The sequence below is a fragment of the Bradysia coprophila genome, unplaced genomic scaffold (genome assembly GCF_014529535.1).
Source record: "Bradysia coprophila strain Holo2 unplaced genomic scaffold, BU_Bcop_v1 contig_732, whole genome shotgun sequence".
Lineage (NCBI taxonomy): Eukaryota > Metazoa > Arthropoda > Insecta > Diptera > Sciaridae > Bradysia > Bradysia coprophila.
The window spans coordinates 3,528,777-3,556,009 of record NW_023503972.1 but is presented as its reverse complement, the minus strand read 5'-3'; the positions used below and the strand labels follow the sequence as shown (position 1 = coordinate 3,556,009).

General features: G+C 36.5%; 4 protein-coding genes across 7 annotated transcripts in view; 3 read left to right on the top strand and 1 right to left on the bottom strand.

Annotated features, from left to right (window-relative positions):
- The window catches only part of LOC119084190 (ornithine decarboxylase 1-like), a 10,872-nt gene extending 1,778 nt beyond the window's left edge, over positions 1-9,094 (bottom strand). For 2 of the 3 annotated variants that reach the window (XM_037194064.1, XM_037194065.1), the window contains exons 1-7: positions 8,995-9,094; positions 3,397-4,281; positions 1,573-3,337; positions 1,239-1,488; positions 655-778; positions 424-597; positions 57-365 (exon numbers count right to left, since the gene is read on the bottom strand). In XM_037194064.1, coding sequence (XP_037049959.1) covers positions 57-365; positions 424-597; positions 655-778; positions 1,239-1,488; positions 1,573-1,759 — 1,044 coding nt within the window. In that variant the 5' untranslated portion in view covers positions 1,760-3,337; positions 3,397-4,281; positions 8,995-9,094. Of the gene's footprint in view, positions 1-56; positions 366-423; positions 598-654; positions 779-1,238; positions 1,489-1,572; positions 3,338-3,396; positions 4,282-8,994 lie in introns of those variants that run through there. The other variant, XM_037194063.1, reaches the window with a different exon arrangement.
- LOC119084195 (vitellogenic carboxypeptidase-like) lies at positions 6,739-25,011 on the top strand. 2 transcript variants are annotated; one of them, XM_037194073.1, is made up of 3 exons: positions 6,739-7,050; positions 7,145-8,245; positions 25,001-25,011. In XM_037194073.1, exons 1-2 carry the CDS (start codon positions 6,981-6,983, stop codon positions 8,209-8,211), a joined length of 1,137 nt encoding a protein of 378 aa, XP_037049968.1. In that variant the 5' UTR covers positions 6,739-6,980; the 3' UTR covers positions 8,212-8,245; positions 25,001-25,011. The 2 variants fall into 2 exon arrangements, with proteins under 2 accessions (XP_037049968.1, XP_037049967.1); XM_037194072.1 differs by lacking the exon at positions 25,001-25,011 and having other exon boundaries at positions 7,145-8,902.
- On the top strand, positions 10,843-12,841 carry LOC119084196 (FGFR1 oncogene partner 2 homolog). Its single transcript, XM_037194074.1, has 6 exons — positions 10,843-11,127; positions 11,197-11,394; positions 11,461-11,489; positions 12,391-12,474; positions 12,545-12,673; positions 12,748-12,841. The coding sequence occupies exons 1-6, from the start codon at positions 11,046-11,048 to the stop codon at positions 12,802-12,804; spliced, it is 579 nt and encodes a 192-aa protein (XP_037049969.1). The 5' UTR covers positions 10,843-11,045; the 3' UTR covers positions 12,805-12,841.
- Positions 18,654-27,233, top strand: part of LOC119084189 (sortilin-related receptor-like) — a 22,750-nt gene continuing 14,170 nt past the window's right edge. The window contains exon 1 of the mRNA XM_037194062.1: positions 18,654-19,019. Within this exon, the coding sequence (XP_037049957.1) occupies positions 18,777-19,019 (243 nt within the window). The 5' untranslated portion in view covers positions 18,654-18,776. The remainder of the gene's footprint in view (positions 19,020-27,233) is intronic.

Genomic DNA, 27,233 nt, shown 5'->3' with positions numbered 1-27,233 from the left:
ACACAACGTTTTTCCAATGGATTGGTTTTCTGTGGGTGTGTGTGTAGTGTAGTTACCCGATCGAGTGCATCACATGTGGGCCCCCAGATTGTACTTCTGAACATCTTTTCATTGTCACCCTTCAAAGTGAGCGGATAAATGGCTTTGTGATCGGTCAAATTACAATTGAAAGATCCATAAACGCCATCGTTAACATAATACATCATGCTGTCGAGTTGTCCATTTTGACGAATTTCACGTATCGAATGTACTTGGCAAGCAAGCGTATATGCTGATGCTACGTAAAATCGACCCGGCTCGGCGATAAACGTTACGTTTGACGATGCAAAGTGTAAATCGAGACTATCATTGATAATGGTTGCAATCTGCGAATTAGGAATAATTGTTTGTTAAAGCAGCGATTTGTTCTGCAAATAGTTTTACCAATTCGATATTAGTATTATTATCACCGGGAAAACCACCACCAATATCCAAAATATTGAAATGAAATCCTAGATTTTCAGCAAAATCAAATAGCTTGCGTGAAGCATGAATTGCCTTTGAATAAGCGGGTGGATCCTGGCAACCAGAACCCACGTGAAAACTAATCCCAACAATCTAGTAAGAAAAAAAAAATCATTTGCAAGCAAATCCTTTCGATGTATCGATAAATACGTTCAAATCCATTGATTTGGCTAATTCAATTAGGTGTTCAGCTTCTGTGTCTGGACAACAGCCATATTTATCACCAAGTGGGCTCAAAGATACCTTTGCATCGCATCGAATGCGTAGTAGCAAACTGTAACGAAAATGTATTACAGACAGATCACTCTCCTGTTATGATTAGAGCAAGAATACCCACAAAGTATAACTCGCCTTGAATATTTTCATATGAATTTTGAACCTCAAGGCAAGTTAAAATAGCTGGGCCGAATTATATTTTCTTCTCTTTCGTCATAACAGTCATAACAGTGTTAAAAGAGAGTCTCTTTTAACACTGTGAATGTTGTTTGCATAAAATTACTAATGTCAGCGCTCCACTTTTTTGCAAACGAACATCACTGCTATCAAGGCAGGTCTCTTTCGCGTTGCATTGCTATGTTACAGTAACTGCTTAAGGTGGCCGTTTTCATTCCGTTTTGCCTACGTGTACGTGACAGTTGTCATATCAAACAGTGCTCTATTGTATTAAATGCCAACTTTCATGTACACGGAGGAAAAATGGACACTAAACGGAATGACTGTGAATTCAGACTTACTTTGCTTTGGGATAATGAGCACGGATTTTCTGTAATTCAGAATCACTGTCAACTGTCATCACATTAACATTCATCGCAGCCGCATATTTAAGGTGAGCGATTGGCTTCGTTGGACTCGCATAAATGATCGACTTGGCGTCTACGTCATAATTCATGACATTGGAAATCTCACCTCGTGATGCACAATCAAATCCGACACCCATAAGAGCCAATGTTTCAATAACAATTGGACTGTCGTTACATTTCACAGCTGTAATTGGAATCAAAAAATTGGAAGGTTCTGAGTAATTAGATTCTAACTGGACCCTTCGAACTGAAACATTGATTAACTCACCATAATATGGAATAACTCTGGGCATGTACTGTTTCCAGATGCGATGTTTTTTCACGATATCGGAAATGTTGCAAATGTAGAAAGACTCATCGTACACCTGACCACGCAAAGATCGTTCTCGGATCACATTGATAGCATCCAATGGTTCATCGACGATGTGTACTTTGTCTGCATCAATGTGATTCATGGGTGAACAGAGCAATTTGTCTAGTTCCCTTGAAATATCAATTGTTCAATAAAGCAAAATAAATTTTGAATAATTAAATGGCAGGGCCGACCACCGGAACCTAGTAGCGGTAACCATTTTCAAATTCACTTTCGATTGTTTGGTGTGTCATTCTGGTTGACTTGGAATTGCCCCAACAGCCAGAACAAAAGTACCTAAAGATCAGACTAGTGTTACGTTTTTCTTACAAAAAAGCCATAGACTTTGCGGAGAACGCATGAATTTAAGCGATTTTACTATTATTAGTCTAGTCTGCCAAGAGAGAGAGATATTGTTGTAGTTTGGTCAGAGAGTAGAGATTCTTCAGTCGGGCGAAAATCTAAGAGCTTACAGTTTTCATATGAGGAGGGTCGTCCTTTACAAGGCTGTATTTGGGAAGCTCACGTAAATTTCCATTTTATTCTTTAGTATTCTACTGAAATATTCCACTTTCGCAATGGAATCCAAAAGAAGCGCAGAGCTTTCGAAAGCTCTCGAAAGCACACAAACATTGCGATACGGTGTTTTGCCTTAATACTTCCGTTCCGTTGAATTTATATATTGGAAAGGGACACATTTTTCGACCTTTTCAAAGTTTACAGAAAATTAAAATCAGTTCGAAGCCTTTCCAACAGCTTTTCATGTGTTTTGTACCGTATCGAAAGCTTTGGAGAAGTTTGCCAGTAGAAGTAGAATTCGGCTTTGCTCAAAACCTCTTCTGATGTGTGGTCAAAGGGATTTATTAAGGATTGGTTGGAATAATTTTCTCATGTTTCCAAGCTGATTTATTGACGTATCATTGTCAGTATTATTTTAAACTCGCGTGCATCTTTCGTAACGAAGAACGAGCCCATAAATATCGGTTCCAATTCTAGGCGATGTCCAAAGTAATGCTCGTTTGTTGTAGACCAAATTCCATCCCTTTGGTATGGAGTAATTGTTCACTGTATCCGCATGATTGAATAACATAACGTTGTATTTCACGGCACAATCTGTTCTAAATTCGTCGCTCATTTCATCAATAATCAAAGTGAGTGAATCTGTCGCCAAGAAGAACAGTCGGACGAACAAATTTACGAAACTTTTTTGATCAATAAACGCTAGAGCACCGGCACTTACAATATGATTGAAGGACCTTGCCTTCAATTCTACCACAACATTTTCCATGTACCCTAAGTGAAGTTCTTCATAATTATCGATCAATTTAGCCATCTCGGGCGACAAATCAATTCCAGTCAATTTCGCATCATATTTTTTCTTGATTATTTTTCCCACCAAGCCCGTTCCACATCCCAAATCCAAAACAGTTCCACCATAATCAAATGTATCGGTTAGACATTCCCAAATCGCAAACAGATTTTTCCCTTTGACTTCAATAGTGGCGTCATAATTGCTTGCTGTCACACCGTTGTATTCTTTGAGAATTGAATCAAAACGTCTCGTGGACGAAATGATCGTTTCAATCAAATTTTCGTGTCCTCCAGGAAATGTTGATTCGATAACGAAATCGTCGCCACTCCTATTACCAAGCTCCGCAAAAAATGCTGGACAAGGGTTAATCTAAAGAATGGAGATGAGATTTAGAATCAATCACCGCACAGCCAACATTATTGTTTTACCTCCAATACATACACCTCTGATCCTTTGACACGAAAATCTACTCTTGCATAACCGCTTCCCAGTACACCCAATTCTTCGTAAGCTTTAATGGCCGTTTCCTCAATTTTTTCTTTCATTTCTGTATTTCCATCGAACAATTTGTGAATGATATCACCGCGCTCAATTCCAACGAACTTGGCATCAAAATCTAAAAACTTTTTTGTCGGTGGCCAATCTTCCGGAAAAACAAAAATCGTTGGGTGCAATGCTACTACTCCGTTTTTTGTTTCCAAAATAACTACAGCAACCTCGTCGCCCTCAACAAATTCCTCGATTAAAATTTCGTAATTTACGTTGATTTTGGACTTCAATAGTTTAACTTGCTGTTCCAGTGCCACGACATTATGACAAACGGAATCCTCCGTCATGTGCTCACTTCCGCATCCTACCGATGGTTTCACAATCAATGGAAACGTTAGATGGCCTAACTCCAAGTGAGCTAAGGACTCGTCGTCCCCTTTAACTACAATTCCCTTTGGTGTTTTAATATTGGCAGACGCCATAGCTTCTTTGTAATCCAATTTTGTTAAAGATAAAAATTTTGATGATGTCCCAATCATCGACACATTCTTCGTCTCCAAATACTTGATTTCGTTTACACCGGCAATGTCCTCATTTACTGGTCCCCACAAAAAATGCCAAATTAAATCAAATCCTTCCTGCAATATTCGGTCGATTTCCTCTTTGGCATTGTTTTTGGCTATGATTCTCTGCTCATAGACATGTTTCTTGTCGTAGAGTCCTGGGTTCTGATACAACTCATAGTGTTCAAATGATGAACCGACTCCACCGTAAGACGATAACAGAACGCAAATCTTCATATTGCAGTCTGGCCTTTGATTTTACTGAAAAACAAATGAAATATTAACGTTGTGGTTTTCCAATAAATTCAAGAAAGGAGGTTGCATTTTTGGTTCTTTAATAAACAGGTGAAAGGAGGTTAGTCTAATAGCCTTGCGCTGTGGGTGAGTTCTAGTGTTGTATTTGGTCTGTTGCCAAATCGCAACGTATAAAAGACTAGGCACGGCCCCCTATCTGAGACACATATGGACACGCTGTAAATGCGCTAAAGTAATCAAAATGAAAATTGTAAGAACGCAGCCTCAAATCGCTTCCATTCACCCACCCGTTTACTTAAAGTTCATCTGGGGTGAGTGGTTTCATTACTATGGTTATTTCCCATGTGCCTGTGTGTTAAGACTCGACATTGTAGGCAGGAGCACGTGATTTGACTAGGGACCTGAATTTTCTAGTAGCCTTATATTTTGCGAAGAAAAATTAATTCAATTTATGTCAGTGTTTATTTTACATTTTACACATTTTAACACCAAATGATGGTCGTACTTTTGCCCCGAAATGTAGGCAACTATTTAGCCATGTGTAGATTCGTCTTAAACGAGCCGTTCAGAACAGTAGGAGCGTTTGCTGCGACTGAGCCCCGTACAAACCCGTAAATCCATTGCGCACGTGACCCTAGTTCGTCCGTCGCCCTACTCTTACCGTAAGTCTACTGCGGCCGTAAACGTCGGTAAAGTAAAATTCTTATGAAATGTGTACGTCTTAAAAATTGCGCATAGCGCAATTACGAAGCCCTGTACGACGTTCCTTTCAAATGTAACACAAACTACACTTCCAACTGATCAGTGACTTTGTAATTATCATTTTCATCGATTTATATTGTTTTTACAAAAATCCAAAATGGCGGCCGACGGCCATTTTGTTAGGAGGTGGAATAGTACGGCTGCTTTACATTTGTTAGTATCTTTCAAACAAAAAAAAAATCATGAAATTCGGTCAAATTTTACTCGAGATATTAACAAAAAACCACCATCTTCGAACTTAGCCTCAATATTTTGACTATTTTTTTTTGAAATCAGATTTGATTTACTCAAGATATCGACGTGACAGACGGACGGACAGACGGCCAAAATTTTTATTGCGGATTCGTCATCTATGAACATAGGCAAACACTTTGCCCTTACCGTCTGCTTCGAATTCCATCAATTACACACGGCATCGTAATCCTATAAGCCCCTTCGTACTTCGTACGGGGCTAAAAATTCTCCAAGAAACAAAGGTTTCTAATTCTTAGCTATGTAGTTCAGAGTTTTTGTAACACGGGCTCCATAACTCAACAATATACAACCTTTCTTTAACAGTTGACACAGCTGGTAGGCGATTACCTAAATTGATAAGGATTTGATCTACGGTAAAGTTAATCTTTCAAAGTGTATTAACACTAAACGAAGCAGTTCATGACTTTGCACCAACATCAATTATAGAAACAGTTTAGCAGTCTGCCCTATTTAAGGAGATTTTTTTTTTTTTTGGTGACTTAACTTCCTAAACATTTTTAATTTCCATCAAAATGTTCAATTAAATCCACGTCATGAACATTCATCGCACGTGTCTATAGTTAGATGCAGCAAAATTATTTTTAGTTGTGTGGTATTTTTCCAAAGTAAATTGGTTCAGAATGAACAGCTTAAACCAACACACTTCAAGCAAAAGTGGTATTTTAAATAGGGTACTGAAACTTGACAGTGCTCCATACAAAATTTTACACTGTAAAAAGAGTGGGGATAAAATTTCATACAAAATAGTACTCTATTTGGCAGGTGTCAATCGAAGCACTTTTGCTTGAAGTGCGTTGCTTAAACACTAAATTTGTCTCTGTGGATCTGCGCTTATTAAAATTTTGATGAAGCTTTCGACTTAACTCTTTAACTTTCTTCAAAAGTGACAATCTTGTGGACAGTCTTAAGTGAGTGTCATTGAATAAGAGGCTTGAGGTTCCGGCGTCAATTAGAAAATAAAAGATGTATTTGATCATAAACACACGAATGTGACACAACGTCTAGAAATAGGAAAGCGTCGAGTACAGGGATGCTATTCTATTTCGTTGAGTTTCATTCTCCGAGAACCATGCTGCCTCTACACAAGATCCCGGACTATTTTCAACATGTAAAATTTATCTTTTTCATCGAACCGATAAATGGTAAAGTAAAAATAGAAAAGGAAAAGGCAAATTCGAACAGTTGCAATTAATGTTAAAATATTTCGCCAAAGATATCGTGCGATGACTGATTTCAATAATCAATAAATGCTAACCACGTCTTCACTATCAAAGCAAAATCTGAGTGTCAGTTACCTAGGCACTTATTGTAATTATATTTTAATGAATGAAAATTTTCTTTTATCAATTTGGTTGTATACATCATCAGATGGTGATTATCTTCAAAAATTTTCCTATAAAAACGGCACTTTTTTCTTGGAATATCATTCATTTGAATTTCTTGTTCTTTAAAGAACAATCGTTGCTGCTAAATGTTCGTCGGAAAGTGATTCTTCGTCATCAGAAGACAATGTCTTCGGGAATGAAAATGTAAACTCAAGAACTCCCCTGTTCTTATCCCGATACATTCAGAGAGGAAAAATTGCTGAAGGACAGTTTTTAGCAGAAGTTAGACAACCGGAACTGTTGAAGAAGAAAATTAAAAGCTATTCCGGCTATTTTACTGTTGACGAACGGTTCGATTCCAATATGTTCTTCTGGTTCTTCCCTGCGAAAAACAACCAAAAGAACGCTCCACTAATTTTATGGTTGCAAGGAGGTAGGTCAATTGCGCACACTAAACGAACATTAAATGTTCTGTTGTTGCATTGTCTTTACTGACTTTACATTTACAACTTTCGCCCATTAAATAGGTCCTGGTGCTTCGTCGTTATACGGACTGTTCATGGAAAACGGACCAATCTATGTCAATAAGGACAACACTCTCCCATGGAATGAAAATCTTAATTTACTGTACATCGACAATCCAGTGGGCGCTGGCTTCAGCTTTACAAACAGTTCGGATGGGTATTTAACGAATCAAGTGGATGTTGGAAAAAATTTGTTCTCCACCGTCAGTCAATTTCTCCAATTGTTCCCGGAGCTAAGAAAGAACGAATTTTACATCTCCGGAGAGTCCTACGCCGGAAAGTACGTACCATCTTTAGCTTATACGATTTATTTGAACAGAAATAGCCAAAATCCCAACGATCGCATCAATCTGAAAGGCTTCGCGATAGGCAACGGGGTCACGGATCCCATTAATCAAATTGCTTTCGGCGAATTATTCCACAATTTGGGCTTCATTGACGCAAATGCACTGCAAATATTCAATCAATATGAAAGTAATGCGTTCGCACTCATCGAACAAGAACAATATGCAGCTGCTCTTTACTACACATTTTCTCTGATTAACACGCGAACTTGTTTGTTCAACAACTTGACTGGATTCACATCGCCCTACAACTTTTTGATACCTGATGGTTACGATGAGACAATTCATATTGTAAGCAACTATTTGGTTAACTCAACTATCTCAAAGTATCTGAATGTCGGTGACAGAACTTTCGTGGCTTTTGACGAGAACAACCCTGTGTTGGGTAATTTGGCGAACGATATTTTGGCTTCGGTTGCACCATGGTTGGAAGTTCTCATTGACAATTACAAAGTGCACATCTACAGTGGAATGTTAGACTTACTCTGTGGTCCTAAGGGAATCGAAAGTTATTTGCTAAAACTGCTTTTCAATGGGTCTGATACGTTTAGGACGGCTCCAACTACGCAATGGCTGGTGGATGGTGAAATTGCCGGATATAGAAAGAAAGCGGCAAATTTCACTTACAGCGTTGAACGTCTAGCACGACACATGGTTCCACATGACCAACCAAAATGGGCTTTTGACCTAATATCAGAATTAACCGGCACAGGTAAAAAGTTGTAATGTTTCAGGCTGATTTGACAATAAAGAGATGTTTGTTTAACTGACAGCAAAAATAAATGCACGTTTAAATGAACGCTAACGACTCAAGGAAAATATTCCGAATTTCGTTATGTTACATTCTGTAGATACGCTGAGATCACCACCTAGACACTTCGACAAAAAATACATGCGAATTGCGTAAATAGTGTCACACCCTTGGCTGAGATTACCTTCGGCATTAGGATCACAAACTCTCACTCGTCAAAATGGATCTTAGTCAGGCTGAAGCAGAAGAACAGTGGTGTGAAGGATTTGTTAATATTTGTTCCTGTTGCTTCGGAAACTTCAGGGATTCTTGGAGAAGTAGGCCTAAAACTTATTTACAAAAATCGAAAGCAAAATTAAAATGGTAACCCAGGAGGACAGAGTTCCCTAATTAAAAGAATTGCTGTAGCAATTCAAAGAGGTAATGTGGCCTTGATTTTCATTTTAGGCACACTCCCTCAAACGAAAAATCTAATGATTTTTTTAAAATAAACTATACCCCTGAGGTGAAACGCACAGGCCTCAAAAGCTTGATCAAAGCACCTTGCAGGTTAATAGAGGTTAGCAGGGTACCACGTCAAATAGAGTAGTATTTTGATACCAATAATACCATTATCAGCCTTAATTATAGTTTTGTAATGACATTAAAAAAAAAGATATATTCGCATACCACTTTATGTTTTTCTATTACCCTACTAGGTGCTTTGGCTTGATTAAATTATCGTAAAAAAATCGTAAAAAACAATGAGTTGTACTTACTATGTCAAGATATTTGTAAAATTTAATTGTGTTTTTTTACTTTGCAATCGACTGGAGTGTTTATTACACGTTAACGAACAGACTAAAATCAAATTGTTTAACTGGTTGGTGTTACCATTTATGCGATTTATGCCCTCATATTTTATCACGTACAACTTTTCGACCCGCAGGAACTAAACAGGGCTTATGAGTTTGTCAGGACATTGCGAATTCGAATACAAAAGGTATGTGAAACGACTGTTGCTCAGTGTATAAATAGTCATTTAGAAAAACTCTTACTTTCGGAGCAATTTTAGTGAAAGATAATACAAAGAAACGCTTAAATGGATTTTTGTAGTTATTTAAAGAAATTTCGGATTTCTGTTGCGTACACGCCTCGTACGGGTCTCATTTTGTTTTTGTTTTTTATACACTACTTACGTCATTAAGTCGTGTAAATATTTAAATAAAATTTCCTACTTTTGTTTACGAAAATTTTTTCCTTCCTTATAGGTCCGCAATTATGAATTGTAGGCTAATACTTGATTTCCACTTACCAAAAAAGTACTCCGTGAGAGAGACAAAATTGTTTTTTTTTTTCAATTTTTGCTCTGTTTACTTGAAACCTAGTATTACTCGAAACTTAACCCTTAGGAGACGTGTTGTTTTAATACAACAATTTCAAAAAATTTTGTACTGAAATACTACAAAAATGCAACAATGCAACACTTTTGGTCTACCGTTAGTAATCATAGAGAAGAAGAAATATAACCAGCCTGTTTTCAAATTATATGTCTGAGAAGTTGGTAATTCTTCCCATAGAAAAGTTGTCTTCTGTACAAAATTACCAACTTCTCAGACAGATAATTTGAAAATTTTAAAATATTTGGCTGGTTATATTTCCTCTTCTAGTTCTAAACACATCTAATAAACGAACAAATAAACAAGTCACGAAAGTGTAATATGTCATGTCCGAGGTCATGTCACGTTTTTTGCACTGCCACAATAGGTTTGTTCCAAGTAACTGTAAACACGAATTTCGACTGGCCGGACGGACACGATTTCATCCACAGAGATCGGTTTTCATATATAAATATTGATGAGGTTATGTCTCTATGGATGAAATTTGACAATTCGTATGATTTTGGAACAGACCTATATAGGTCCGAGTAACCCGAACACTGACAGCTACACCGTCATTCATAGAGAACCCTAACCTCAACTATGTGGAAAAAAATTGTAATTTGTGAGGGGCCGTTTAATTTTGTGTTTTGTCCGGATCAACAAAAACACTAAATTTAATACATTTCCAATGCATAAAAAGTGAAATTGTAATTGTTGTGGTATGGTGTAAGTTACAACAAAAACACAATGCAAACCATTCAAACATTTATTTCTATTTTCAAACTCAAGCAAAGTACCTGCTCATTTTCACTGCACATACTTTCAGGTTAGGGTTCTCTGTAGATGATTTTTGACATTTCGAATAACCTTGGACTTGATCTGTAGATCAAGATTAGCTCGTTTAGTATGTGTTCATCATATAGGTAGAATTTAATTTAGATGAGCCAACTTTCATTCACATGATCCTTCTATCTCACCACAGATGCGCAATGAACGTCAACACAAGGTATGGTCGAATGTCAAACTTACAGACCATACCTGGTTTATACCTGGTTATACTTTCATTGCAGATGCATACCAACTATTCATTTCTCTGCTCTTTTAAAACTTAAAGCTTTCGACCCGTTCGGCCCTGGATGTAGTGCCATCTATTGTCAATACATCAAATTTATCTAAAAAAAGAAAAAAGCACACGAAAAGTGAACAGAACCAGAAAATGTCAAAATTGGATTTGACGTTTACAGATTTTTTGTGTTTAAGAGTGTGTGTGTGTAGCATATCGAGCAATTTTATTTCTGTTTACTGAAATTTGTTGACTGAATTCGTAAATAGGGGATCATAATTTCAATTGTAATCATTAATGATAACAAACATTGACCCTGTCTCATGTTTTTCGGCCATTAAATTTGTTTAATTTAATCAATTCGTTGAATTTGGTACCACATAAAATGATGTCAACAAATATCGACAAATTGGTTGACGATTCCCGAAAAATGGCACTTCGATTAAGGGACAGAATTGTATTGGGAGGTCTTGACAAAACACTCTGCAGTAGTACAGACAGACAATCATGTTAATTATGTATTCTGTTCGTTATAGATTCATTGGTATCTCAGTCCGAAGCTGTCAACGAGAATCTGGTGACACTGAAACGTCTACAAAACGAATTCGATTCCCTGAATAAATTGGCCAGGAAAACAACCAACCAACAATTGGTGAAAACAATCAACAATGAGTATCCGCACATAAGGGAAATCCAAATGGAAAATCGGGAATTGCGCGCGTGTTTGAATGATCGTAAGGAATTTGAAAAACAAACATGAAGAAATGCACGTAAACTGAAATTGATTTCTCCTTTGACAGATCAACGAGCTCTGGAGCATATTATGACGGTAATAATGTTCAGTTCATTCACGTGGTTCAATTTGATTCGCTAGTTCGGCTTGAATGAGTATAACTAAAACATTTATAGTTTTGCTCGACGCACAGTGAAACAATGTCTTCGTCAGTTGGAGACCGAACCCATTGCCATATATTGTTGCACTACCTAATACGCAAAATGACTTTGTTTTTTGACTTTCGTGTTTTAGAAGAGGGTGCAGCTTGTTTAAAGCCTTAATCAGCTTACATCCTTTCCTTTTAAAATTCTTCCTGTGGGTAACAGACTCGGAACTCGGGTTGTCAGGTTACTTGTAAAACTCAGGTCAGGTCAACGATAAATCAGGTCAGCTTAGGCTCAGTTTATTCAAACTTGTTGGTTTGTTGACATGGGTGATCGGCATACACAGAAGAAAAACAATTTTTATTTTCGCAATATTTCGCTCATTTAATGGGAGCTTCTTCAGGCTGTAATTGTATAAAATAAAACTTTGAGTTACTCTACAAAAATATCACAAACAACTTCGTTAAATTACCGTTTAAACTACTTAAACTACTGTACACTAAACATAACCGAGTACCGAGAGTCAGAACAAACGTTTTTTGAAGCAATTTGTCATATGTTTCAAACCTTAAAAAGGACTGGACATCACCTCTCAGCGCAGACACTTTTGCCTATTTCTACTACAGTTTGTCACGATTTTCAAAAAATGTCAAGTAAATCGTCAAATAGAAGAGAGCCGACCAGAAAATCACAGCTATTGTTCCTCCTGTATTAACGGGATTCCGCAGATCTGAGGGTTTTCTTAGATTCTTGTGGAGTCAGCGTATCAGCGATGAATGATTGCCAGAATGATGCTTCATGGCAAATCGATCGATTTTATTTTGCAATTTCGGCTTTTCTTTCTGTTACAGAAATTTCGACAGCATACACAGCACACGGTTCTGAACACAAAATTCGATTTTTCCGCTGAAGAAATTCATTTGCAGAGAGAGCTGGTAAGTTAATCGAAGCGAAATTATTGCCATTGGATGCACAAAACGATTTCTTTTCCCTTTGTTGAAACAGAAAGCCAAATCGGAAGAAAATGAAAAGATCTTGGAAATGGCTGCCATTATGCAAAAGGCTGCCAGTTTGAATGAGGAGAAGGAAAATGAACAAATTGGATTAATTCATCGATTAGCGACCGAAAATTGTGTATGTTGCATTGCGAGTAGACTTGTTTTGCTCTTACGATCGTTCCAAACATTTCTTTTTTACTATTATTTTAGACTCTTCGGCAGCTGCTGCAGATTGCTGAAAAGGACGGTACGGTGAAGGATATGTAACGTAATTCTAATTTATTAAACAATGAAAATCAATTAACTCCGGCATGTACAAACAACATAACTTTTCTAAAACCACAAGCGATTGGAAGTGGGAAACCAAAACTAATAAAAACATAAATCTAGTAAAGCCAGTGAAGTTTAAGTTTAAAATTTACACAGGACCCACAAAAGAAGATATTTTTGAAGTGAATGAAAATCAGGAAATCGTTCGAACCAGTTGCTGCAATCATTAAAATATTTTTTTTGCAAATTTTCGAGAATTTTCGCAATTCTTGTGATGCTCGAGAATTCTGGCAAATATTTCCAAGTATCTCGAAAACATTTCCACGATTGTAGACATTTATTCAGGCCCACTCCTACTTATTTTCCTTGTGTTTCGTAATTCTCCTCACATTCAGTTTAATTTTGATTGAAATAGTATGATTTAAGTCACTGCAATGCATCACGAGCATCAAATAGTACATTCAAAGAAATCTGCTCGCTTCGCTCGCAATTGCCGATCAAAAAATTTAAGTTTTTCCAGCTTCGTCGTAGGTCGACTTTACTGCTAAAACGTGACTACAGATCACACTTATCGCGGTCAGGGAACAATATCAGACAAAATTTCTCTAACAAAAGTTTTGATATGGATGAGCTAGAGTGACCAAATTTTCACGGGGGTGTCATTTTTGAGCTCTTTTTTTGAAAACGTGATACTGTTGCCGGCGCGACCACTTAACCTTGGCGATTTTTATAATGTTCTAATCTAGGTACCTAGTGATGACATCCCATACCATTACTTTGTAGGTATCAGGATCGCGCCGTCCTCCGGACCTCTTTGAAAATCGTCAATTTTTCGAGGTAAAAGAACTGCTGGAGTGACGCAACTGAACTTTTTCGAACATATCGATACTACTAAATGTTGTCCTTGTTGAGGCTAGTAGTTGACCATAATTTCACATTTAACCGATTAGTTGTAAGAAGAATATTGTCTAAATACACTTTTGCCCCATTCGGTGTAGTGCATTTTGATTTTTCCCAGAGGTCCACACCTAAGGTGAAAGTGTTTGAAGAACAAACTTCTTCTACAAATGACTCAGCAGAATCCAACGAATCCATCCACACCAAAAAAGCTGTATTCGGAGACCCCTTGGATTTCAATTGGTCGAAGATTTCGCAAAGTGAGTACATAGTTTTTGTAGACCGGGCAAAATGCAAGAAAAAAATGTAAAAATGCAAAATGTTTTCACAAGATTCACATCAAGAGAAATTTTTTTTGACGGAATGCTCATAGATTGGCATCGGGGAATTTTTTTTTGACGTCTCGGATATTTTCCTAGGCTTTGGCTCGAAATACAACCTTCCCATCTCAACAAAAAATGTCCCAGCTAGACAGTATTAGTTCATTACTGTCTAACAAATTCGAGAAAATCGAAAAATTTTCTTGATATTTTGTCGATCTTTCAATTTTTTCAAAATTTAGAAAAATTAAATGGTTTTGTCAGTTGTTCTGCTTGCGTCTGAAAAAATAAGTCGATTCAGCAAAAAAAAAAACTCTCGGTGTGTGCTATTTTTGAAAATCGAACTGTTCCTCACCATACCTTGTTGCCTTATACTTGGCCTTACTGAGAGGTATTTCTCAGAAATCTGCAAAAACTTTCATTATTGATCGTTCATGTCATGCGAAAGATGCGAAAGATGTGTAAGATTTGGATGAAAATTTGATGGAAATAGATGCAAATAGTAGACTAACACGCACGACATAACTTTATGAAGGTCGGCTTACAGGCTTGTGAATGAAAATTCTAGAACTTAAAAATCTTTCTCCCGCAGACCTGTAGTGAAACAACAATTAAGCCATAAAGTTTTTAGTGTCTGTTTTCACATTTCTCTACCGTTAATAACGTAAAGTATGTGAAAATACACTTCAGCCCCTTACGAAAGGTGAGTTAAGAAATTTTTTCCCAAGGTTGTATTTGAGGAGGTTACTCCTCGCTATTTTTTCCACTGAGGAGGCAGTATCACAAAAAAGCATGGTGTTTATCGGTAACTCTAACTGTATTTCAGTTATACAGTGCTACAGTTATATTAACAGTGTTAACATATAACACAAAAACGATAGAAATTCTAAAATCATTTCATTACCGAGAAACGTCATACTCAGCGTGATTTTAATTCAATTATGTGAATCACATCATAATAAACTGAACCCTTGAACATATCCGATTACATTGTCACCGAAGGTATTTTCTAGCACTTTCGATGACTAATGCACTTCTCTTATCTGGTCGAGTGTAAAAATTCTGTAACAAACGCGATTTTTTGATGAATTTATTATGCAAAGGAACGGAAAGAAAACATTTTGCTTCCTTCTTGATAAGAAAACATGTTTTGAGAAGTAAATTTTCATGAACGAGGTACCACTGATACAATTCGAAACGCGGGAATGAAGCGGAAATTACGAGTCCGATGGTTTTCCCGCATAGAATGTATGATGTGACGTTGCACATGTGTACACAATAGTGTTAGCTTTTCGCTTTTCCATACATGTTTCGCAGATCAAGTTGCAATCATTTACAAGCAGTATCAATGGCAGGTCCCTACTTCTACATCGATCATGTGAGAGAAACAATCGAAATTTCGTTTTCAAAGAAAAAATTGGTCTCTTCTCCTGCCTGTATAATGATACAAGAAAACCTTTCAATTCTCAACATTTGACGTGAAGATGTGCGCCGTTCTACCTTACAAACACCACCCGGACAGAAACTATACTGAGTCTGTATGGGCCAATTAAGTTTGTACAAAAATGGTCTTCAAGAGATGCAATTTAAAATAATAAATTGATCAATATTCCTGGCTCAGCCGATATTGTCAACGCAGTGTGTCATTATTGCAGTATCATAGCCATACTCCCAGCATTAACATAGAACATATTTGGGGGCTTTCTTGGTGTGATTTAAGACACACAACACATGCTGGTGAACGCCCGTTACATAAATCAAAAATTGTCTTTTTGAAGTCTGTTATGCTAGTGTTAATGCTAGGAGCAGTGCTATGGCAGGACTGTTGTTTGTGGACTGTTGTTGGACTTTTGTTTATTGTTTCACTCAAATACTAAAATCTCTAAAGCCAAATACAAAGCTAAACGAATCACAAAACCGCTTCTTATGTGTCTTTCCTCTGTCTCACAGCCGTCTGATAAAGTAAAGATCAGTGTATCGTCAAAATTCACCTCTAAAACGAAAATATTTCCTAAATTCGCTTGTCCTATACTATTCGCACACGCGGGGTAATAACAATCCTTTCTATACTTTCAACTAAGTTTGCAAGTTTGTTGCAACTCATCATCCCCATCAGCATAGCATTTTTTGTCTCATAATCATCAAGGCCGGATGAACACATGTCTGAAAATGAACGCACAGCTAGAGAAGACAGAGAGAATAAAAATATTGACAGAACGAAAGGTAGCGTCATCTCGCTCTAACATTATGTTGTCGATAGACCAGAACGATAAATGAACTCGCAAAGAGAGCCTAATGGTTATACAGTAAGTAAGTGCGTTTTGAATATGTAAGTCTTTTGAGCTCATAAACCATCCACCATCGATATAATATACTGTAGATAATGAGACACGAAGAACGAAATTTCGGAAATATAGCACACTTACAAGTGCAAAAAATACGAATCACAACACAAAACGAAGAGAAAAAGGAACTTGAGAAATGCCGAGCTTCAATTATTTTCAAATATTTGTATGACATTATTTCGCGCGCTTTCTCAAAACGTAAGTTATGTTACACATGCATCCATGCGCGTGTGCAAATAATGTTTTCTTCCCGGTATCCAAATCCGATTTCCCGAATTTTTCCCGTATCCACTAAAATTCAACCAAATTTACCGGTAATAATATTGGTATTTCCCGGTTAAATGCTAGGACTTTGTGGTAAAGAATATTTATCTTCAATCTTACGGAAGCAAAGTACCTATTTAGATAATTTTTAAGGCTCCTTTAAGGACACATATGACATTTTCACCATAATTTTTCGATAATGCTGACAAACAATGTGTTTCATCAGAAACACGGGAGTGGAAGCGAACGAAAGATTTTGTGAATAAATTCTTTCGGATGAATGGAAACGTACTTACAAAGAAAAATAGCACGAGAGGAGCGAGCGATTTTTTTTTTGACTAATAAATGTCCAGACGTTTGAGTTCTGTTCCTTTGAAATGACGCGAGTACAGAGGAAAACGTATATTGACTGAAGCAACATTTTCGAAATGAAGAAAACCGATTGAAACTGAAATTTCGAGCGACGATCACTATTACAGTTCATTGAAAAGGTTTCTTTTTCCTACAAAGGATCTAGATCATTTTCTTCTTGTAATCATTTTAACTCATAATTCCTGTTCGTTTCCCACTTATTTCGCTATTTTTACGATTTTCAAGTGTTTCAATCAATTCTCGTTCTCTATTGCAAGGACCCTTTTTTTGGTCAATTCTCGATTTCTGGTCATTTCCCTATTTCTGATCATTTCCCGATTTCTGGTAATTTCCCGATATCTGGTCAGGTCATGACTAGTAAGAGCATTTTCTCGATTCTTTTGTCCTTATCATTATTTCTTACCGCTGCGCCAGGTAGATTTCCCGCATTTCCCGGTATCCAGTTTTTCGGCAAAAAAAATTCCCGGTATCCTGGATACCAAGGATACACATAATTTGCACACGCGCATCCATTTGATCTTTCCGCATAAAGTTGCTTTGACATTACCTATCTACCCTATATTATATCGATGTCATAAACATACTGTTCAAGTTGTAAGTGTTTCTTGTCTAATCATAGCGAAATTATTCCTCGGATACCGAGACCTTTTACAATCACCGTGAATTTACGTCGCAATATTTCCTTGAGTTGGGACGGTCAAAATATTTTGGCAAACTGACGACAAATAAAAAGTTTATCGTGTGGAGGAAGCCTTGGTTGGCCTGTAGGGGAGCCATAATTTCAGCACTTCATTCTTTGCGCTCTATTCTCAGGTGGTATAACTTCACTCTGGTATACTTAATCCATTCAATGCAAAGTATGTAAACACTGAAGGTTAATCGCAGATCCGCAAAAACACGCGGATCCCTACTTTCAGGTGAATATAATTTTCATAACGTTGGACACAAGTAAAATCGAGAAAAATTCACTTTGTTAGGTTGCATCTCACGCAGCTCAATACTCACCATGGAAAATTTTATACTGATCAACGCAGTTCAGACAACATTTTTATGCCAAACATCAGAGATGCAACATAATAAATCTTATATTCACCCGAAAGTCGGGATCCGTATTTCTTGTTATTACCTGAGGGTCTGCGATCCCTTCAGTGTTTATATACTTTGCATTAAATGCCATAAGCAGTGAAGTGTATAAGTTGGTACGTCTGTGCCGATATAGAATGCGCATGAGGATGACAGCTGAATTGTATGGTAGAGAATGTGAGAGAATTCCATACAATATTGGGGTCTGCCTCTACCATATCTTACCAACTTATCATTCCTCTGATAGAGCCACGACATTATTAATTTTGTGACGAAATGTCCTTGAAACATTTGAGCCTTAGTTTCCAAACAACATTTCCCTAAACGACATTACCAGATCGTTGGGTTGTCGAAAATTGTTTTAAAAGTGTCTTTCTCCATACAAGCACGGTATAGGTATATTGATAAAATCTGTTATTCGTGCGAGTCGCACCAATTGCTTCACAGTAGATTCTTCATTTTGATGGTTGCGTTCACATTTGGTTATTAATTATCTCACTCTCTCTGCATTCATCGCAGCAAAAAAAAATCTTTTCCCATCATCTTCTCTGCTCCTGCTGATGTTTAGTTTTTCTGTGTAGTCTGTGATCGAACTTCAAAGTGATAAGTTGTATCAACGCGTGTTTAAATAAAAATTCATCTCTGATTTTGCATGTATCAATCCAAAATAATAATTTTTTAAGCCAAAATGGCGCGGATGATTCGTATGTTTTTGATAATTTGTTGTATGATTGTGCAAACATTACAATATGAGAACGGTGACCGACAACCGAAAACATTGCATGTGTACGAATCGCACAGTGATCGAATAAATAAACCGGCTGTTTTCACCGCCGATTCGCTGGAAAAAAATGTTTCTCACAAACGACAGAAAAGGGATTCCAATGCATCCAGTGACAAGGGGGAAACAAATAAAAATATTACGGCAGTGGTAAGTTGACGAAAATGAGATTTTTCTTTCCGATTTCTGTTTTGGGACGGGAAAAATTGTGAAAATCACTGCGTGTTCATTTTGCCGTTCTTTGTTGAACAAAAAATAAAAAAAACTGTTTACGTCCATTGAACGTTTCATATTCATTTGTATGACTGATGATTATTGTATACAACATAGGCGATGAATAAACTCAATATTGACAAAATATGAAATGTAAATGACATTACAATATCATCAGTCGGGGGGCTATACATATATAGATATGGTCCTTTTAGTTGGACGAACCGCAGTAAAATATAATTTTTCTACGCAATTTCATACATATCGGGAATAATGACAGTCATCGCGTCGTATATTTTATGAATACAATTCTGCAAGGAGGAAAATAGAATCTGAAAAAAAAAACAAAAATTTTGTTTTGTTGTCTCCTCTCAAGATTTTAGTTTTTCGTTTAGCGTAGTCAGATTGCATTCGTCACAATTTTTTCTGTTGTCGAATTTATTTATAAAATATATTGGACGATTGCCACAGTACAATATTATCAACATACAAAGTCGTCTTATCATATCATTCTATTCACGATAACTACAACAACAACTTTCTTTGCAACAGTTTAAGTTTTCTGTTTTCTTTGTTTTATTGGAATTGTTGTTGTTGTTGGTGGTGTTGTCTGTGTCGTCGTTAAAATCGATAACAGAGGCAACTGATGAGTGAACGAGGTATCATGTTTTTGTATCAATAAAATGCACGAAATCTGTTCACACTTTTAAATGTAAATAACTAATTCTAACTTTCACATGACTAATCCAAAACGAAATATTTTTTCTTGTTTTGTTTTTGTATAATCGTCAGAGATTATAATTTCGATTTTGTCAACAAAATTGTTGTTGTTGAGTCGGTCATTCGAATACAATTGTACCAGTCCTTTGAACTGATTTACCATTCATTTTATTGTTTGTTTGCGTCTTCAAAATCATATCTCTGTCATCTATACCCCTATCGGTTGGTGACATCATAAAAAACAGTTTTTATTGGACACACCAATGATTCACATCAAAAAATGATAATCACTGAGAAATCATCCCGGTCTGGCTTTATGTCACACAACACAAAAGATCATAATCATAAACGTGTGTCACTAGTAATGACACATAACCGAGCATAATTGCATACGGGTCAGATTACATATTCGGGTGCATTGGTATTCGTCATAAATGTAATAAATCACCAAAAATAAACATTTTGGTGAATGAAATTTGTCAGAAAATTGATAAGAATGCAACACCAATTTACACACAGCTAGTCGTTTGATTAACAAAATGTCGTGAGCGTTGAATGCATTTTTTTCATTAATAAAACTTTCCTGGAAATTCATATAATAATATTGATACCCCCGTAATCGCATATATAATACTGCAGAACGTTATCGAGCGTTCGTGTGTATGGCGCGTTCTCCGTTCATCTGATATCACTGTGCATTCTGTTTTAACATTTTTTATTAATGTCCGGGTACACACTCTATTATGACACATTGTTGAAAGGGTGCATGTTATTATTGTGTTGAGATGAGTTGATGAGAGCGTCTGAGAGAGAAGAAGAAAAGAAAATGTGGAAATGCATGGTTCGGGGGTATCAACCTTTCCTTTTAGAATACATTGCAATATGAATGTTGTCGTAGAACGCTTAGAAGGAACGTTTGGCTCGATGATAATGTTACGCAATTGATCTCCGTCGTCGCGAAATGACAAGTAAATGTACAGACGTTTGAATTCTATTCTTTTGAAATGACGCGAATACAGAGGAAAAAGTATATTGACGACAAGAGCTACACAATTTCAACGTTTCCGAAATGAAGAAAATCGATTAACGACTATTGAAAACCTAAAATCGCGAGCGAAGCGAGTTGAAATTTTGATCACCATTACAGTTTAATGACAAGGCTTCGTTTGCGATTTTCCTACAAAAGATCTCGATTCGCTTCCCGTTGTATAATGTCCTGTTGGCATTTAATCATTTTAATTTCTGATTGCTGTTCGTTTTCCACTCATTTCCCTTTTTTTACGTTTTTTTAGTTGTTCAATCAATTCTCGACCTCGATTGCAAGGACCGAATTCTAGTCATTTTCTGGACATTTCGCGATTTCTAGTCATTTTCCCGCTTCTTTCCTCCTTTTCATAATTTCTTTCCGCTGGGCCGGGTAGATTTCCCGGTGTCCGTTTTTTTTGCAAAAAAAAATTCCTGGATGCACACGCGAACCGGATGCCAGACGGCCTTTTTTTTTGCCTTACTTCTGACATAACCATCAACATACAATCGACAAAAATTGTCAAAGAACAGTATACGTTATACCACACATAGAAACCGTACGTATACGAAGTACGTGTACGAAGTGCGTCATTAAAAGAGCTGGCATTTCCGACGCATGAAAGTATTTGATTTAAAATTATTGGTAAATTTCACCATTTTTTAAGGTAAATAGCTAACTCAGTTCGAAAAAGGGGTGTCTTCAGACATTATGGCTTACCATTTAAAATTTGAACTAAAATTTCACGACTTTGGCAAGTTTAGACCAAGGTTTCTATTGTCTGGGTCGCAGTATCGATGTGATACCAGCATAGATCGATAAAAGAATCCTAAAATTATGTATCTAAGGAATCCTAACAGATTTCATCAGAAATTTCTGGAAAAATCGAATGAATTAGATTCACATGCAATTTCACTGCGAGAGCGGCCCTATAAAATGAATCAGTTTTTTTTAATAAAATTTGGGATGAAACATGGCCTGTTTCCTTGTGAAACAATAGCTTATGTTTCAATTATGAAAGTCCATCCTTTTCCAGGCAGAACATTTTTCCGCTTCTGAGATATTGAGGCTGCGAAATTTAGATTACGAAAAAGCCTGATACTGAAGTCTCACTTTGAGATCACATTTTGCGTGCCTTAAGACCTATCTCGTGGCTGTTTCTTGGTTAATTTGCTTTGAATAAACGTGAGGAATTTATAATCTAAAAAATACAGTAAAAACATAAGCTCTCGGAAAGTTTTTAGCGAAATTGTTCAAGGACTACTGCCAAGGGACACTGACTAAGATCAAACTGGTTTTATCTGCGTATATCAAATTATTTCACATGAATTATGACTTTTCTGATAGCTGAGAGTCCAGTGCAACAGCAAATACTTTATCGCATTACTACGAAGTGGCAACATTTGAAGGCCGCGTATATGACTTATTACCATTTAGATGGACCATACTTTACATGTAAACATAAAAATACTTAAATAAAAAATAATTATTTAATTAACACACTCAAAGTAATTGCGGCTTGTCAACTTTCGGCACCCTGGACTCTACTTAAATAGTCGTGGAATGCATCCAAATAAATTTCTAAAAATCTAGAATTCAGTTTTGGATTTTTAGAAATTTATTTGGAGGCATTCCTCGACTATTTAAGTAAAATCCAGGGTGCCGAAAGTTGGCAAGCCGGAAATAACAAAGCGTACAGCACTTCAGAAAATGAATTCCTCCATTTTCTAAAATGGCTGACATGCCTTTTTATAAATGTTCCTCAACTCACATCAAAATCTTTTTTTTACTATGTTAAGACGTTATTTTACTTAAAAAATGTTGAAATTTACGAACATGCTCAAATTAAATACTTTAATGCGACGGGAAAACCCGATTCCCGAAACTTTTGTCGGACAAATATCAAACGTTATCTTTTCTGTCAGTGTTGCTAAACTTTATAAAAAATCATAAAATTCCCAAATTCTATCGGAATTTTTAGCAAAATTATTCTGAAATATTAGGTCTGGGAAATTTAATACAACTCTAAAATAATGAATTAAAGATGGTCCCCTTATTCACACTATTTTTGTAATTGTTGCTGGTTGTTTTTATTTTCCAGAAGCACAGACATAGATTGTCGGAATTTATTTGACGTCACACTCTTTTAGAAAAACAAGTACTCGTCACACTTTTCTCGGAACATTTATTCTCATTTTACACGCTTTTTCTGTATAATGATCATATGTTTCAATATCTGCAAAACCTCGCTGAGCGTCCCACGATGATATTTGTTGCTAAGACTCAGTCCTAGATACGGACGATCCGGTGTAAGCCCGATCTTGAAACACAGATCTATTAATCCATTAAACCAGTGAATTCAGGTTCGGATTGAAACGTTTCAATATTATCTTACGGTGAACGTAATTGAAATTTAGATGGGCATTTACTTCAGCTGTTTACCAGCTGTTCCAATCCTAATGTTTACACAGTGCTTACTATCGTTATTTGCGTACCTGTTTTGGAAGATTGGTAATTTCGCGGAAGCCGCACGCAATTTTCCTCGCATTTTTCACAAACTGTGAACTCATCTTTAAAAAAATCTAAATGTTTTCAAACGGGCCCACTTATCTCTACCTGTCTTCAACTAATTGATGCCTTAATTCGCTCTTCCCCCTCAAAATCTTACCATTCGAACTTCAAACCCTATTGGATGTAGGATGTTATCCATTGGCATTTTAATTATTATCTAAAATTGGAATTCTGCTGAAGAAAATTGCTAGTCTCAATTAGCTCTATTTCTGTATCAAATTCATCCTCATTCATTTTCTTATCGAAAAAGATTTTTTTTTAACTTTTGAAATAGAAAACAATATTTTCAATAAAGTTAATTAAATCAAACCGGGGATATGCATTATTCATACTTATCTTATCGGTGCCATGGTTATATATATATTTGTACGCATAGAATACTTGAATATAACATTGAACGATTTTAATGGAAAAAGAAATTTTCTTTTTATTCCGTGAAAATCCCCTTGATAACTTTCGGTTCAATCTCCTATAAATTGAATTGATAAGATTACCTTCGCAAAAGTACTGCACTTTTCAATTTGTTAATTCGTTGAGCATTTTTAATCCGAAACTATTGCGACGCTGTACAACAACGGTGATTCGAAGAATGACGAAATATGATTGTCACATGATTGACAACATTTCGTTGCGTTATTTTGACTATACTTGTTTACTTGCAAAAACATTTTTCGCAGTAATTGCAACCGATGACTCATGTCTTTCGGTGTGTTTATTGCCCATAATGACTAGTATGACCTAGACCTTTGATGCTAAGAACAATTTTTGTTAATTTAAAAGCGGACGTTGTGTATTATCACTATCCCAATAGATCTGCTGTTATCCTGGCTAACCTAGACGGGTAACTGAATATAGTTTAGAAATTGAGATCTTGGCACTTGAGCACGCCGTTTCATGCACTTCAGGATTTGAAGAGGAGCCGGCTTAGATTTTGCCCATGGGTTCAAGATCATTATTCTGAACTTCATTTTCAACCTCAGTACAAACAACACACACTCTAGAATTTAGGGATAAAAATGGTCTCCAAATTTTGCTCGATATTTTCCAGATGAATCCGGTGCTCCGATGGTCCGAAAGTGATGTATGGAAGGTAGTGGTATTCGTTTGTTAACAAATCGTCCACATATCATTTTGTTTTAGGACTGTAAATTTAGCCGCTGTGTTTTTAACTGTTATTTTGTCAGAACTCTGTCCGCCTCCCTTAATTCCCGTAATTCGACAGTCGTATGGAGTTCATATAAGACAAAAGACAACTATTAGTTCGATTGAGACATGAATTTTCTTCATCTGGTTTTTCAGCTGGTCCACTCATACAAAACTGCTCACAAGTCCTTACACGGTGCACGAAACTATGACTCCGTATACGGAGGAAAGACGTTTTAATAGTTTTCTTTGCATGAGTGGACTACCTGCGAAACATCAGATCCTTGACGGAACGGTACAACCGTTTTAATTAGGCCGATTAATGGGCTTGGGCTACGTGTTCAAAACAAAAACCTGTTCAACCTTTCCCAGCTAGGGATGAGGCGGCTACCCGACTGAGCATTCTTCGCATTAATCTCACACAGAACAGAAAATTTACATTGCAAGAAAAAAAGAACAGAAACGACGGCGTATCCTGTTGTAGAAGGAAAGTAGAAGGAAGAACTATCGGCTGGATAAATATTTTCATTCGATTTTCGATGAAATCGACAGCAACTGACGTTCTCAATATAATATACGTGCTGACTTCTGGTCTCATTCTTTTCCATTTTCTCGTTGAAATATTTATTAATAAGATAAGCCCGGATAAAAGCTTTCATTTTATCTCGCCAAATTGATTTTATTGCGAACGTTGGAAGAGCATTTTCATTCAATTACGATTGAATCTTAACATTGATCCGGATGTGTACGCTTTCCATAATTAAGTTTACTCAGAATTTTCCCGGCAGCACATCGAACAATTGATCGAATTGCAATTTCATTACTAAACAAAGGTTCAATTTTCTTGAACTGCAGCCGTTGGGGTATTGGTACTGATGAAAAATGGGTATTCATTACACATATATGCATGCTGTTAAATCCAAACGAATCATCAGCGTTTAAGCTACTGTTGCACTTTATGCAAATAGATAATTTGATATGCCAAACAATTCAGTGTTGATTTGCAAAGGAAAGAAATGATGGGAAATTGAAAGTCACCTCATATAGTCTCTGCACTGGAAAATTTTCGCATCGGACAACTGGTGAGAAGAAAACGGAACAAACATTGTTTTTAATGCAAATTGTAAAGTTGCATCATTGATTTCGTTGAACGTCAAAGGAAAATGGGTCAATTCGCAATTTGTTTTATTAAATTAAATCCAATATAGAATCGTTCTATGTGTAATAAGCTCTCAGGTTGATTTAGTTGATGTATACCCGTAATTTTCCAATTTAATTTAATTCAATTCTCGATTCAATCACAAAATGCAATTTTGCGAATTCATTTTGCGTTTCACAAACAAAATTAATGGAAAATTGGTGTCAAAAGTGGATTAACCTTTTGTCCATCACGCTTGCCCTAGTGATATAGTCATAGTGATCATAGGCAAATCTCCTTTCAAATTTCATTACACTGTGTATTACACAGCGTGTGATTGCAATTGTATAAAGAAACAATCCCTGGAATTTGTCGAATTTGAGCAATTGACCATCAATTAATGGGTTATTTCATAGTGATGTAGAATGGGTAACACTCAGATGTCTAGGAAGTGCAGAAGCGACTAAAAAAAAAAATTTTGTTCATGAAATTGCCGTTCCCATTTTACCAATTCATAAGTTACATGTAATTGTCCTATTCTGTACTCACTTCTAATACAACGAACTTTGCAAGCGGGCACTGTCCTTTCTTAAGGCAATTTTAAATTTTGTAAACAAGGTGTGTACGGTTGCCAGAGAGTTGACTTGTAGTAGACATTACTTCATCACGGTTTCGATCTGATCCTAAATTAAATACATTTTTGGATGCTTTTCTGTTCGGAAATACCATTTCTCATTAGGTACCACGGTAACAGTGGCACTGATGCAATGCTCTAAGAGAATGGTACTCCAAATTATAATTGAAGTGAAATATTAATATATCACAAACCTAGCTGACTCGAGGTGTCAGTGATTGAGCTACCAAAACAGCTAAGCAGAGTTTGGTATCTTTTGTGTCAGACGATGTTGAAAACAAATTGAAACTTTCTTAAACCATACACACGCTTCTGATTCTTCCGCAGATAAAAACGTTTCAAAAAACATTTTGTGCCCACTAAGAAACGGTGGCCAAGCTAAGCCGCTATTCCGACCTGTAAAAGTTTGGGTCTTTTCAAATTACAAATAAAATATTTCTTCCATTCTAACCCACAACACAACATTTTGATGAATTCTTGCAAATGTTTCGCCGCAGAAATCGTGCCCATTATACAACTAGAATTGTATCGTTGCATGTCCATGGAGATTCTTTGTGTAATATAAATTTTGGCTTCTTCATCTCCACTGAATTTATCTCCTGCAATTTCGAACCAATTTTAACGATGTCATTTTCCGATTCTGTACTTCATGATAGACCAATTGTCTTCACTTCGAAGGCTACAAGAAGATAATTGTCAGAAGAAATCAAGTTTGAATAGTGTTTGTGCATTTACAGTGCGGCAGAGTCAACAAGTTTTCCAGATTTTCTAGATGTTTTTGAAAAGTAAGAATCACACAAATGGTTTCTCTTTGAACCATGGTGTCAAAGTTACTTCATCAGGTTTATTTCTGATAGTTCTTGTTAATACTTTGGGTTCTAGTGTGTTAGGAATTTTTTGAAATTGATATACTCATTAAAT